This window comes from Cicer arietinum, chromosome 8, assembly GCF_000331145.2.
Source record: "Cicer arietinum cultivar CDC Frontier isolate Library 1 chromosome 8, Cicar.CDCFrontier_v2.0, whole genome shotgun sequence".
Classification (NCBI taxonomy): domain Eukaryota; kingdom Viridiplantae; phylum Streptophyta; class Magnoliopsida; order Fabales; family Fabaceae; genus Cicer; species Cicer arietinum.
This window is the reverse complement of record NC_021167.2, coordinates 16,448,726-16,462,159: the sequence shown is the minus strand read 5'-3', so window position 1 is coordinate 16,462,159 and position 13,434 is coordinate 16,448,726. Positions and strand designations below refer to the sequence as shown.

Sequence of the window (13,434 nt, the reverse complement as noted above, 5' to 3'; positions counted from 1 at the left end):
TGTCTCCGTTAGGATGTTGTCGGTCGAATCTTTTTCGGAGCATCCATAGATGATGAAGTTTCAACGTCACATCCTGTTTGTATTATATTGTCGTCTCTTCCTAAGACACCAGCATCCACTGGAAAAAAAAATAGTTAAAATAAACTCAATTAAACAAATATTAATGGAATAAAAAATTCAAAAAAATTAAAAATTAACAATTAACAATTAAAATTAAAATAACTTTTGAAAAACTTGTGGGTTGAAGTTTTTTGGAAATCTAAAAAAAAGTATTCCGGTATCGTGTTTGTTCCGAAAAAGTTGAAATAAGTTTTTTGGTAGTTCTGAAAAAACTTCAAATAACTTAAATTTTCTGAAAATTAACCTCTATCTCGAAAAACTTGAAATTTTTTTTATGGAATACAACTTGTATACCAAAAAAATAAAAAATAAAAAAAGACAAAATTTGTTACTCACTTCTGTATAGACAAACTGGAATGGTAGAATAAAAAAACATAATAAGTTTTAATATTTATATTATATCATATATATGACAAACTGGAATGGTAGAATAAAAAAACATAATAAGTTTTAATATTTATATTATATCATATATATGTCTTTTCATTCAATTTGTGGAGTACATAGTTAATTTAGGGGTATAAGGTATAATTTTCATAAGATAACAGCAAAGAGACGTTTACTATTGAAACTCACTATAAAATTAAACGGAGTCTAGTAAAATTAATTTTGTAAAATAATTAATAAAAATTAGATATTTTTTAAATACAACATGATCAATTTTTCTATTATAATAAAAAAAACATAATTTTTTAAGAATCTCAATTGATTCCTATTATTTATATTTAAAAATTTATACAATTTTAATTGAATATCAAATAATTTAGGGTTAAATAAGTTTTTAGTGCATATAAAATCTTATTATTTTGTTTTTAGTTTTTATAAAAAATTTCATCAACTTTTAGTATCTTAAAAATTTTTCTTTTTATTTTTTATTTCAGATTTTAAAATAACTGTTGCATATCTTTCGAATTTTGTAATGATTTTTGCAGTAATATTTAGAACATATTTCACAATTTTTGTACAAAAACTTAGAATTTTTTAACAAAATGATGAATTAAATATGAACTTTTAAGTTTTTCGTGCTTAAAAATTCATATTTAATTTATCATTTATTAAAAAAATTTAAATTTTTGTAGGAAAATTTTATACAATATCCTATGTATTACTACAATAAATTATTTAAAAATTTAAAAGATACATAATAGTTGTTATAAAATTAGGGACAAAAAATAAAAATAAATATTTAAGAGATTAAAAATTGATGAAAATTTTTATAAGAATTAAAAATAAAATAATAAAAATGTATATAACCCAATAATTAATTTAAATTAAATTAAAAATATTGATTTAATATCATAAGATATTTTCATAAAAAAGACTGATAAAATTTCAATTATAACTATAACTAATTGGATTTTCTTAAAAATTTGAAAAGAGAAGCTGATTCCGTCATTTCAAACCATGCCAATTGCCAATAGATAGTTTGTGTGTGACCGTTGATCACGCCATGACCACATGGGTCCCACACTTTCCAACACATAGATAATCATCAACCAAATATGACCCATAGTGTCATCCAGCTGTAAAACAATGGCATTTCTTGTAATTTCATCTAAAAACAAGTTATAATAGACCATTTTTTTTATTACTTCCACTTATATTTCTCTCTTTCTTCTCATTTTCTTCGATTTTCTTATCTCAATTTTAATTTTTTTTCTCTCTCAGACACACACTCTCTCTCTTGTTCCCTCGCTCAACGAATATAAATTCGCATAGAGAGTGAAAAATCTTCGGATTCGAAAGAGAAAATTTTGCACAAATAATAATCATTAGGGTTTTGTTTTTCAGAATCCCGAGGTTAAATCTCGCTTCAATTCTCCTTTCTCCAATAGCCATATAGGTAAGTAAATTAGGGTTTAGAGAGAAAAAGGTGAAGTGGGTTTGAATCAAGTTAGGTTCTGTTGTTGTTGATATTGGTTCTGTTGTTGTTGATATTGTTCGGTTTAAAAGAGAAACGATAATGGATGTGATACTTCATATATACGATGTAACGAATAGTGGATCCGAGAAGACTAACAACACAATTCTTCAGATCAATAAGATCTTCAAAGATGGGATTGGTCTTGGTGGCATTTTTCATAGTGCTGTTCAGGTTTAATTTCTTCACTATTCTCTTTCTCTTTGTGGAAATTAATTATTAGTATTATGTTGTTTTTGTCTTTGTTTATGATTACCACTGTTAAATTGGATCCATGATTTTGGCATGTGAGTGTGATTATTGTTGAATGTTGGAGTTCACTGCTATTTTGGCGTGTCAATTTTTTTTCTTACTTTTGCAATTTGAGGTTTAGAGTTAAGAGATTCATGCCCAATTTTGTATTTTTTTTTTTTTTGCTTTTGTTTGTGGTGAGTAGGTTAATTGAGAAACTATATATAACCTATGAAGCTCAGATGCTGATACTGACACGGGACACTACATTGACACTGACATGTTAACAGTGGTAATAATTTGATAAAATAAATCAGTTGAATGTAATCAATGTCGGTGGCGTGTAGGTGTCTGGGCATGTATACTTGGTGTAGTTATGTATGGTCCAATCGTTCTGCAGCTGGCATGAATAAAGACTATGCTGTTAATCAGTGAGAAGTTGATAACTTATTTTCCAGAGAAATACTAAAAGCCATTTGTAGACAATTCTATCTTTGTTGTAAAAAGTGGAGAGGCTTAAATTCTATACTAGAAGTGTTTAAGGTGGTGTTAACGGATGGATGTGCAATTGTGTTATTTTCTGCCTTGACTTGGAACTTTATTGAGGAAATTAAGAGCAATTATCTACAAATGATTAAGTCTGATTAAGTGTGTGTTTATTTTAGCATCAACTTTCGCTTTCCAATGTTTATAGCCATGATATGAAAACTAAAACTACCCAATGTGGTTGAAATGGTATTATAGAGATGTTTTGATGCCAAAACAAAAAGGCACTAATATTCAAAGCTAGGAGACATGTGACAAAATAATAGTTACAAAATAGTTTAATAGACTTTGTTGTCAATGTAAAGTGAAAACCATCTGTATGAGCCATAATCTTGTAAATCAGAGTGTTCTTCTCATAGTTTTTGTTGTATTTTATAATTTTATTACGATGAAAATGATTAACTTAATAAAATAATGTTATAAGAGTGCTTTGGACCTTTGTTTCTGTAATCTGTACTCTCCATTCCTCAATTTACAATATTTTATGGGAAGTTACCTTGTTCACTTCGAATTTGATGACTAAGAAACTGTTCATTATTGATTTGCTTTGACACTCCAGTCCTATAGAGCAAAAGTGAATCTTTCTGGTGGTTTATTGGCCATTTATATACCGAAACTGATTCCCTCATAATATTTACCTCTATTTTTTTTTAATTTATTATCCTGGTATATTGTCATCCATGCAGTCTTTTAGCCCAAAACTATTTTTTCTATCTTCTGCAGCTTCCTTGAGACTATGGTAAGCCTGTTGCTTTTCACATGCTGATAAAGTAGGATTGTTTGTTCTGCTGTCACAGGTTTTTGGAGAGGATGAATGGTCATTTGGATACTGTGAGCAAGGTACTGGTGTTTTTAGTTGTCCTTCTGGACAGAATCCAATGTACACATATCGTGAAGCCATTGTTTTAGGGAAAACAAACTTTTCCATTTTCAAGGTAAATCAAATATTAAGAGAACTCAGTAGAGAGTGGCCTGGAACTGCATATGATCTACTGTCCAAAAACTGCAACCACTTCTGTGATGAATTCTGTGAAAGGCTTGATGTACCAAAACTTCCAGGTAAATATTGAGCTATAATGTTGCTTTTATGATGTGCATTATCGTTTTTTTATGCTAAAAGATGACCTTGTAATATTTGGGATCCCCTAATATGCACCCTTCAGAAAAGTTTCAAACCAGGGACACTCTAGAAAAAGGTCTGCCATTTTTCAGATTGCTGTGTTTTTTCCACTGATACAAATAGAACTTTAGACTTTATTGTGAGTTACAGCACCATTTGTTCTTGGTAGGAAAATTTCCCTATGACGAGAATTTTAGTAATCTGAAGGGAGGAGTGTGTGCGTTTACCGCTTTAAATCAAAACAGGGCTCCCTTTTTTGGAGAACAAAAAGGTTGAGAAACCCATTTTGATTTTCGTGCTGTGCTCCCTCCCTGGTTGATACTTGGCTTTCTGAGGGATCTTTATCAAATATCTTAGGGGCTGATTACTTTGTCAAAACATTTCCTTTGTTTTTCTAAGATTTCAATTTCCTCAATTTCCCTCTTCTAAAGCCCTTCAATCAGCACTATAATTACCCAATTGCCACTGATACAAATAGAATTTCTTGATGTTCTTAATTGTGAGTTACATTGCCAGTTGTTCTTGGTAGGAAAATTTTCCCTATGACGAGAATTTTAGTAATCTGAAGGGAGTAGCGTGTGCCTGTTTTAATTCAAAATAGGGCTCCCTTTTGTGGGAAATAAAAAGGTTGAGATACCCATTTTGATTTTTTGCCATGCTTCCTCCCTGGTTGATACTTGGCATTCTGAGGGAGCTTTCTCGAATTTATTAGTTTTTCAATTTCCCCATTTTCCCTCTTCTAAAGCCCTTCAATTTGCTCTATAATTACCCAATTGCCGCTTTCCCTGTGAAATTCGATAGTTTTCCTTTCAAATAACTTTTTTATTTTTACTTAACAATGACTTAAAAGAAAATATTGTGAGTTACAGTACCATTTGTTCTTGGTAGGGAAGTTTTCCCTGTGACGAGAATTTTAGTAATCTGAAGGGAAGAGTGTGTGTGTTCACCGTTTCAAATCAAAATAGGGCTCCCTTTTGTGGAGAACAAAAAGTTTGAGAAACCCATTTTGATTTTAAATGCCGTGCTCCCTCCCTGGTTGATACTTGGCTTTCCGAGGGAACTTTTTCGAATTTCTTAGTCTTTAAATTTCCCCATTTTCCACCAACACTAGCCTTGTGATTTGGAACCTGTTGAGTTCTAGGACAGCAATTTATCCAGCTTAATCGGACAGCTCAACACCTATGTGAACATTAAACTTGACCCTTTTGTTACGTTTCTTCCCCAATTGGCACAATTGCTTGTTTTGATTACCGACAATTCACTCGTATTAGCAGTGTTTGGATTATGATAGTATTCTCACGAAATAATGAAAATGCGTGCCTGTGTTTTCTTAATTCACCCTGGGTGAACTGTTAATGTTACTTAACCTGTTGTAGCAGGTTGAACAAAAGGGTCCATGTTTGTGCCAAGTGCATATTAGGGGGATCCGTAATATTTAAGGCTATATATTGTAAATAAATTCTTTGGTATGCTTGTTTTACCTGTAAAGTTTCTGGTTTTAAATACTGCTTTATCATTGAGGAAACATAATCCAATTAGATTGTTATATGTTCGTTAATATACTCTATGATGAGTTGTATTCAATTGACTTTCATACTAATTTTATATGATAGAAATACATACCAAGCTTTGCTATTGGTTTAATAAGCATTTTATTTTTAAAGAACAAAAGTGCTGTTGGCTTGAATCTCAACTCTTACTGTCTTGTGAGAATAGGGTGGAATTGGTAAACGAACAAGATGAGTTAATTAGTTTTATAGGGCAGGGTGAGAAATGCTTGGATTTGGATAGTGAAGTTATGTGGTTTCAATAGCACTCGCACATACAAAATGCATTGGGTCTTAGAGTTAGATATGATAATGACCATTACCTATTATAAATTTATATGTCAAGCTATGCAACATTGACATTTTATATTAAAGGCATGTCAAGAGTGTCTGACACGTGTTAGTGTCGGACATCGACACAACGCTGACACTTGTTATTGCATACAATTACAATCACTTCACTTTTCTCAAATTTTACTGGTGTCTATGTGTCGTTATCGGTTTGTTTGGGTGTTTGTATCTGAAGTTTTCATAGCAGGCTATTATGAATTATTGCTTCTGTACATTACTTTTTAGCTTCCACTGTGTATTCTTACAGTTTTCATTTCATGACAGGTTGGGTTAATAGGTTTGCTAATGCTGGTGATACTGCCATGGAAGTTGCGGGGAATACGGCAATACGGGTAAGTTGTGAATTTCAAAATGTTCTAATGTTAAATTATTTCCTTGAATTGTCTCATTGGTTTACCTGGATGTTCTTGTGCTTTTTGGCTTTGAATACTCTTAAATTACGTAGCCATTAATTATTTGCAATGGAGCCTAGATACTCCAAAATTGAGAAAGTAACTGTCATATCGGAATTTATTTGATGCCAATACGCCTACAATACTCATCAACGTGTGCACAAGGAGTGCCCTTTAAACTTTTCAATTTTTTGAAAGAAAATTACTGACTGATAAGATTGGGAGATACCTGTTCGATACTTCGATATACTACTCTAAACACTTGTCTTAATGCTTTTTTGAACGATGAGAATGGATGAAAGTGATACAACTATCACTGAAAAATCAATTGTAAGTAACTGAATAGAGTCAAGACTTCAAATAAGACTAATGATATTTTTTATTACACTTTGACATTAGGAAAATAATATATTTATGGATAAGTGAAAATGTGTTTTACGTTTTGTTTTTACTATTATTATTGCAAATTGTGGTCATCATCTGCATATAAAGTTACCTATAAATGAAAAATATCAATGTATCTTTACAAATATTATGTACATATAAAATGGTATACTTTTTATAAGTCGTATTAACATATTTAGGTTGTATCTTATCTTCAGTTTTTAAGAAGTTTCTTTTATACTACCTGGTTATTGCAGCTCCGACAAGCGAAAACAGAGATTGTATCAGCGAGCAAAGTAGCATACAGGTTCCTCTTAGGTGTTACTAACAATATTAAAACTGGCCCTGAATCCCCCAACAATTCAAACAGAGGAGGAGGAGGGTCCCCTAGATTTCAAGCTGCTTGGTTGAAAAATATCATTACCAATGGTGCAAAACCATCCACTAGTTCAGAAGCTGAGAATCACAATGGAGATGTTCCATTACAACCAACAAGAGAAGATAACAAGGCTCTTTTACGTAGTAGTTCATCTTCACATGATAGTAGTTGATGGAATGAATTTGTGTCAAAATGCTTAGTTACCTTCTGCTGTGTATTGTATTTTGTAAGTCACAAGAAAGGAAACAGAAATTTTTCAAGGCAATTCATTGTGTATCAAATGTATAAGTTTCATTTGTTGTTAACTTGAGATCTTATTGGTTCCTCGTGAAACTATGTTCTCAATGAAAAAGTAATTGTGTTGTTTTCTGACTTTCTCTCTTTCCCCTCTCTGAATAACTGAATTGATCAAACTTTCGGGAAACTATGTTCTCAATGAAAAGGTAGCTGAATAATTGAATTGTGTTGTCCCTCTTTTGTTTGCCAATGGTTTGTTTGGATTGATTTATTTGAATTTATCTATTGGCACAACGTACCTAGAGTTGTTCCTCTTAATTTTCTTCCATGACACTAATTTCACCTCTTCCATTAACTCATCCAGTAGAATGTCTTTTGTTTCTGAAAACAAGAGAAATATTTTTGCTATAAAAGTAAGTGTAATTTTGCTATAAAAGATTGTGCATGAACCAAATTTATTTTGTTTTATGTTTGAGATTACTATCAAACAAAATTGATTTTACCTCAATATCAATTTAACTAGAAACGTAATTTTTGTATTGAGTATAAAAATTTGTACTCATATTTGCATCAAACTTCTTTTTGACCAAATATTTGCATTAAACTTGATTCAATGTAAACACGTAACTAAATTAATTCAACAAGTTTGCATCCAAGTAAATATATTTATTGAAATAACTTTTTTCTAACTCAATTTAACTAAATTAATTTTACAAAATTATATGTATTTAAAGTCACATTTCCATTTTCTTTTTTACTGTACTCTTTTTTCTTTCAAAATTTTATCCTTTTGGTTCTGATAAGATTTTTAATTAGAAAATTAATTTTCTTCCAATTGATTGTTTCATTTGGTTGTGGTCTAATCGATTAATTCTACTGCTATAATGGACTATTATTAACTTAATCAGTTAATTTCATTATCCTAATCGATTAATATCTAACTTAGTAATTTTCTTTTTTCGATTCTCAACCTAATCGATCAATTAGTCATTCTTAATCGATTAATCATATTTTATCACATATTAAACTCTAATTTATCATTTTAATCAATTCTTAAGGTCCTCCTTACCGACTATTATGCAACTTAAATGTTTTATAGGTTTGTATATCTCATTAATAAATTAATCTTCTCTTACTAATCAATTAATTTTCACTTATCTTAATACTAATCAATTAGCACTACATAAAATAGAATACAATGCATTTTCCTAAACATAATCCTTTTTTAACTACCAATTATCAACATCTATCATCAACATAAACTCATAAATCTCAAAATAACATATAACATCAAAGCACACATAACATCAATTTTGGCAATGAATCATCAATACAAAACACATCATTGTCAAATATAATAATTTTTATAAAAAATGAAGCATCAGAGATGGTCTAAACGTTGATCACATGTCAATATGAATGCCCTGCAAATTTATTAAGTAAAAACACTCTTAAATAACTAGGTTATCTGATGAGGTGGTAATTGTAAAGATAAAATGCATAATTAACTACACGGATTAAAAAAATTATTATTTTTAAGTTCGTATATGATATTAATCTATTAACAATAAAGACTTAATCGAGTAAAAATAAAATATCTAATACATAGTGCATTAATCAATTAATCCATTCAAACTAATCAATTAATCATTTTCTATTCAATCAATACTAATTAATTGATTAACTATTTTTAAACAATTATATACTGCTTTTAACTATTTTATATCGATGTTTAAACATCTAAATATCTAATAATTAACACAAGTGACATCTTGCATTGTTTGGATTGATAGTTAAACCCCCGCAAAAAAATAATTAAAAATCCCCAAAGAAAAACTACACAGAAAAAGCTTCTTTTTCTCTTCTCTTCACATTCTACTTTCCACTCTTCTCTCAAAAACTCCATCCCACCAATGCTATCTCTCCACCACCACCACCTCCCCTCCACCACCAATGCCAAACCCCAATTCCCCCAAACAACCACCAATCTCCGCCATTCAACCACCTTCCCCAAAACCCTAGCCCCAAAACTCAAACCCAAACCCTACATTACAAAATCCCTCCTTCAATGGAACCGCAAACCACAGCTCTCCGGAGAAACGCCACGTGTCGTAGTAGTAACATCTGGAAAAGGTGGAGTTGGTAAAACAACAACAACCGCAAACATCGGCCTTTCATTAGCCCGTTTAGGGTTTTCCGTCGTTGCAATCGACGCAGACGTCGGACTTCGTAACCTAGACCTTCTCTTAGGTCTTGAAAATCGAGTCAATTACACCGTCGTTGAAGTTCTCAACGGCGATTGTCGACTCGATCAAGCTTTAGTTAGAGACAAACGTTGGTCGAATTTCGAACTACTTTGTATTTCGAAACCAAGATCCAAACTCCCCATTGGATTTGGTGGAAAAGCTTTGACGTGGTTAGTCGAAGCTCTAAAAGCCCGGGCAGATGGTTCTGGTACTGGAGCCGTAAGCCCGGACTTTATCCTTATCGATTGCCCAGCGGGAATCGATGCAGGGTTTATAACCGCTATAACACCGGCGAACGAAGCGGTTTTAATAACTACGCCGGATATAACTGCGCTTAGGGATGCTGATAGAGTAACTGGTTTGTTGGAATGTGATGGAATTAGGGATATTAAGATGATAGTTAATAGGGTTAGGACTGATATGATTAAAGGCGAGGATATGATGTCGGTTTTGGATGTTCAAGAAATGTTGGGTTTGCCTTTACTTGGTGTTATACCTGAGGATAGTGAGGTTATAAGGAGTACTAATAGAGGGTACCCTCTTGTTTTGAATAAACCTCCTACTTTGGCTGGTTTGGCTTTTGAACAAGCTGCTTGGAGACTTGTGGAACAGGATAGTATGCAAGCTGTTATGGTTGAGGAAGAGCCTAAAAGAGGGTTTTTCTCTTTTTTTGGTGGCTAAATTCAATTGGATCATTTTTTCATTTAATGGTTTTGTAATGAATGGTTTTGTAGTATCTGAGGGATGTTTATTGAAGTGTAGTTTGTTTTGGTATGTGTACAGTTTATTTTGTTCATTCACGATTTATTTTAATCAATTGATTAGTTTTATGTGTAAACACCTCAGGTGCAGATTTGTTGCGATAGTAATACAGTGTTGTAGATGGTTTACTTTGGTGTTTTATATTGTGATTGTGATTGATTTGTAGTTTGCAGTCATGGCTTGATGTGGAAGCGGGGTTCGTGGTTGCATAAAGTGATGGTTATCACAATCTTATGATGTATGTGAGTCCTAACATGATTCCATGCAAAACTTAAAACCAACAGGTACAAATTGTTTTGGGACATGAGTTGTAGAATGAATCTTGATTAATTTTTAATTGTTGTATTTTTATTTGATTGTGTACCTTACATTCTTAATAAGATTAAATTCAGGATTTGGAAAATAGGTAATTTGATTCACAATTTGAATCTCGATTCAATAACCATAATGATGCATTTTGTAATTTAAAATCCTAGTTAAATCATGGTTGTTTAGTGTGCGGTAATGACCACTTATGCTTATTTTGTCTATTTTGCCAACCCTGCTGGGTTTATGAATAATATCTGTTGCCATAGTAATATTATGTTGTAGATGGTTCGGTAGATGCAGTCCACAATCAATTTAAAATAATGGTAAAGTCTTGCTATTGCCTAATTTATCAGCCCTGTGTTTTTGGAGATGTGCTAGCATGTCGATGCTCTTGTACAATGACAAAATACTTGTTTGGTTTTCTGCTAGTTTGTTATGGTTTTGTGGTGTTTAAGATTTGTTTAAATGCACATGAACAAGTAGTTTTTGAGATGTGGTTTATCTTTGTCTAGATCAAAGCTCTGTACAATTGGGGTTAGTAAGACTTGTTTTCTTCTTCATATTGTTCATTCAAGATTTCTTTCCTCCAATTGATTGAGACATTTCGTGTCTTCTTCATGTTGTGCCATAATCATGTACTATTTATGGTTCAAATAAGGGTTTTAAATAATAGTTGCGGTTGTAGCTTATGCAAGCCAATTGCATCAAATTGATCTCTGCTGAAATGGACTAATTTTCCTATGTTAACCAGTAAAGTTACACTGCAGTAAAACGAAAAATTACATGAGCTTTAATAGTTGTGTTAAGAGGATGCCACAACCCTTATCTTCCCTTCTGTTCTTATATTTTTCCTCTTAATGATGAGCTTCCATTTGGGTTGGTGGGTTAACAAGATAATTACAAATGGCGGGACAAATTTGAATTAGTGTCTATGGTTAATGTCAATGTGTTTCAGCTTCGAATGCTTAGTTTAGATGAAGGAGGAAACTCTATTGTGTGATATTTTAGCCTTAATTCTATGAACATATTTCATTAGTTGTGTTGCAGCACTCTAGGTTCACTTTTATTGCAAAAATAAAGCTTGCAGTATGGTAAATTTTTGTTTAGTCTGTGATACTATTTGTTCCCCTTTCTGTGATTTTGTTGCTAACTGGTTTGCTGAGCCTTTGCATAATTGGTAGTTATCCAGTAATAATATATTAAGTATGAATGTGCTATCATTTATTTATTTTTGGAATGTTTCTCGTTAAATGAGCAAAAAATATTCACTATGAAGCACAAATATGGACAATTAATATGTTGACACCGGTAATAATTTGAGAAAATGAATTAATTAAATGTAATTATGGTGTCGGTGTCTGACACCAAAACATGCTTTTGATCAGCGGTGTCGGTGTTACAATATGGATTTAATTCTTTTAAAGGAAAGAGTTGCAGAATCTACCTTAGAATGAAAGCTTCTATCTACACAAAATTTACCTTCAAGCCTCAAACTAATCGATACTGTATTATAATATCTATGTGCAACATGCTTTTCTAACCTATAACAATATGAACTATTGAATTAAATACATGCAAGAATAATATAATTGGAACTGTGGTCAAAAGATATGTGTGATTTTTTAAAAATGGATGAATGAAATAGAACTTGGTGTGGTCTATTCTATCATACTTTTTATACAATTAGATCTACTCTTATCCTATTCTATCATTAATCTTAACCGAAATAAAGTGACCTGCATGATCCATTTATCAATTTATGATAAACATTGTGTTCACTATTTCTTTGATGTCAAATTATTGTGACCGCCTTCTAAACATTATTGTCAAATTGCTGGCATAGCGTTATAGGTCTCAATGTTTATAAAGTGCTAAAACAGTTATATTATTTTCTATAGGTATATAAAAAAATAGGAAAATAAGATATAACCAACAGTGATTAGTCTAATGGAAGAGACTAGTCTCTCACAATAAAACAAATAAAGGCTTATATAAAACAAAGAGCTTATATAACTGAGAAAACTATAAATAACTTATTTTATTTTTTAAATTATAAATTTAGTTTAAGTTAAAAAATATTGGTCAATCTTTTCCTTAAATGTGAACATTGTGAAGAGCCAAATGTTGGACTTTAGTCCTTTGAATCCTAATTTTGACATAATTAACAAATCAACAATGTTCATACACTACATGATAAATCTAATATTTGAATTGAGCAAGATTTCAGGAACAACAAATCAAATCCTACACACTTGGAACATGTTGCTTGGAACACAAGAAATCAACAAAAGTTGATTTTTGACTGAAGCAAATCGATTGGGAAATCGATTTCATAACAAGGGTGTAAGGAAACACAACTGTTTGTGTTGGTATAATCGATTGGGCAATCGACTGACAGAATTAGAAATGAAAATTGCACAAGTCAGTAGCACCCCAGTTTTGAGGGTAATCGATTGACAAATCGATTATACATTTCCCAAATAAACCTGATTGAAATAAATCGATTGAGAAATCGATTGGACAAGTCACAGTGACACCCCAGTTTTGAGGGTAATCGATTGGCAAATCGATTGCTTAAATATCTTTTGCAAAATAACTTTCCCTGTGACAAACACAATCGATTGGACAATCTACTGTGTGAAATTTCAATCAAGTTAAGTTTGGTTGCAATCGATTGGGAAATCGATTGAACTAAACCCCAGGTAAGAACGTTTTCAGACAAATACATACAAATCGATTGGCACGTCGATTAACATCAAAATAGCTGAGTCATTGACTTAAACACAATCGATTGGCAAATCGATTGAAAGAACTTTTGAAAACCTAGTGAACTATAAGCTTGTGACCAAATCGATTCTGAGTATTTGTTAATCGATTATGAAGACTTGA

The 13,434-nt window shown here is 31.7% G+C and overlaps 2 protein-coding genes across 2 annotated transcripts; both read left to right on the top strand.

Moving 5' to 3' along the window:
• The first annotated feature begins 1,758 nt into the window (after positions 1–1,758).
• On the top strand, positions 1,759–7,363 carry LOC101510879 (uncharacterized). The gene is made up of 4 exons (XM_004513128.3): positions 1,759–2,215; positions 3,616–3,877; positions 6,101–6,168; positions 6,870–7,363. The coding sequence occupies exons 1-4, from the start codon at positions 2,084–2,086 to the stop codon at positions 7,161–7,163; spliced, it is 756 nt and encodes a 251-aa protein (XP_004513185.1). The 5' UTR covers positions 1,759–2,083; the 3' UTR covers positions 7,164–7,363.
• Positions 7,364–9,007: 1,644 nt separating this feature from the next.
• On the top strand, positions 9,008–10,364 carry LOC101510558 (septum site-determining protein minD homolog, chloroplastic). The gene has a single exon (XM_004513127.4). It carries the CDS (start codon positions 9,142–9,144, stop codon positions 10,153–10,155), a length of 1,014 nt encoding a protein of 337 aa, XP_004513184.1. The 5' UTR covers positions 9,008–9,141; the 3' UTR covers positions 10,156–10,364.
• The last annotated feature ends 3,070 nt before the right edge of the window (positions 10,365–13,434 follow it).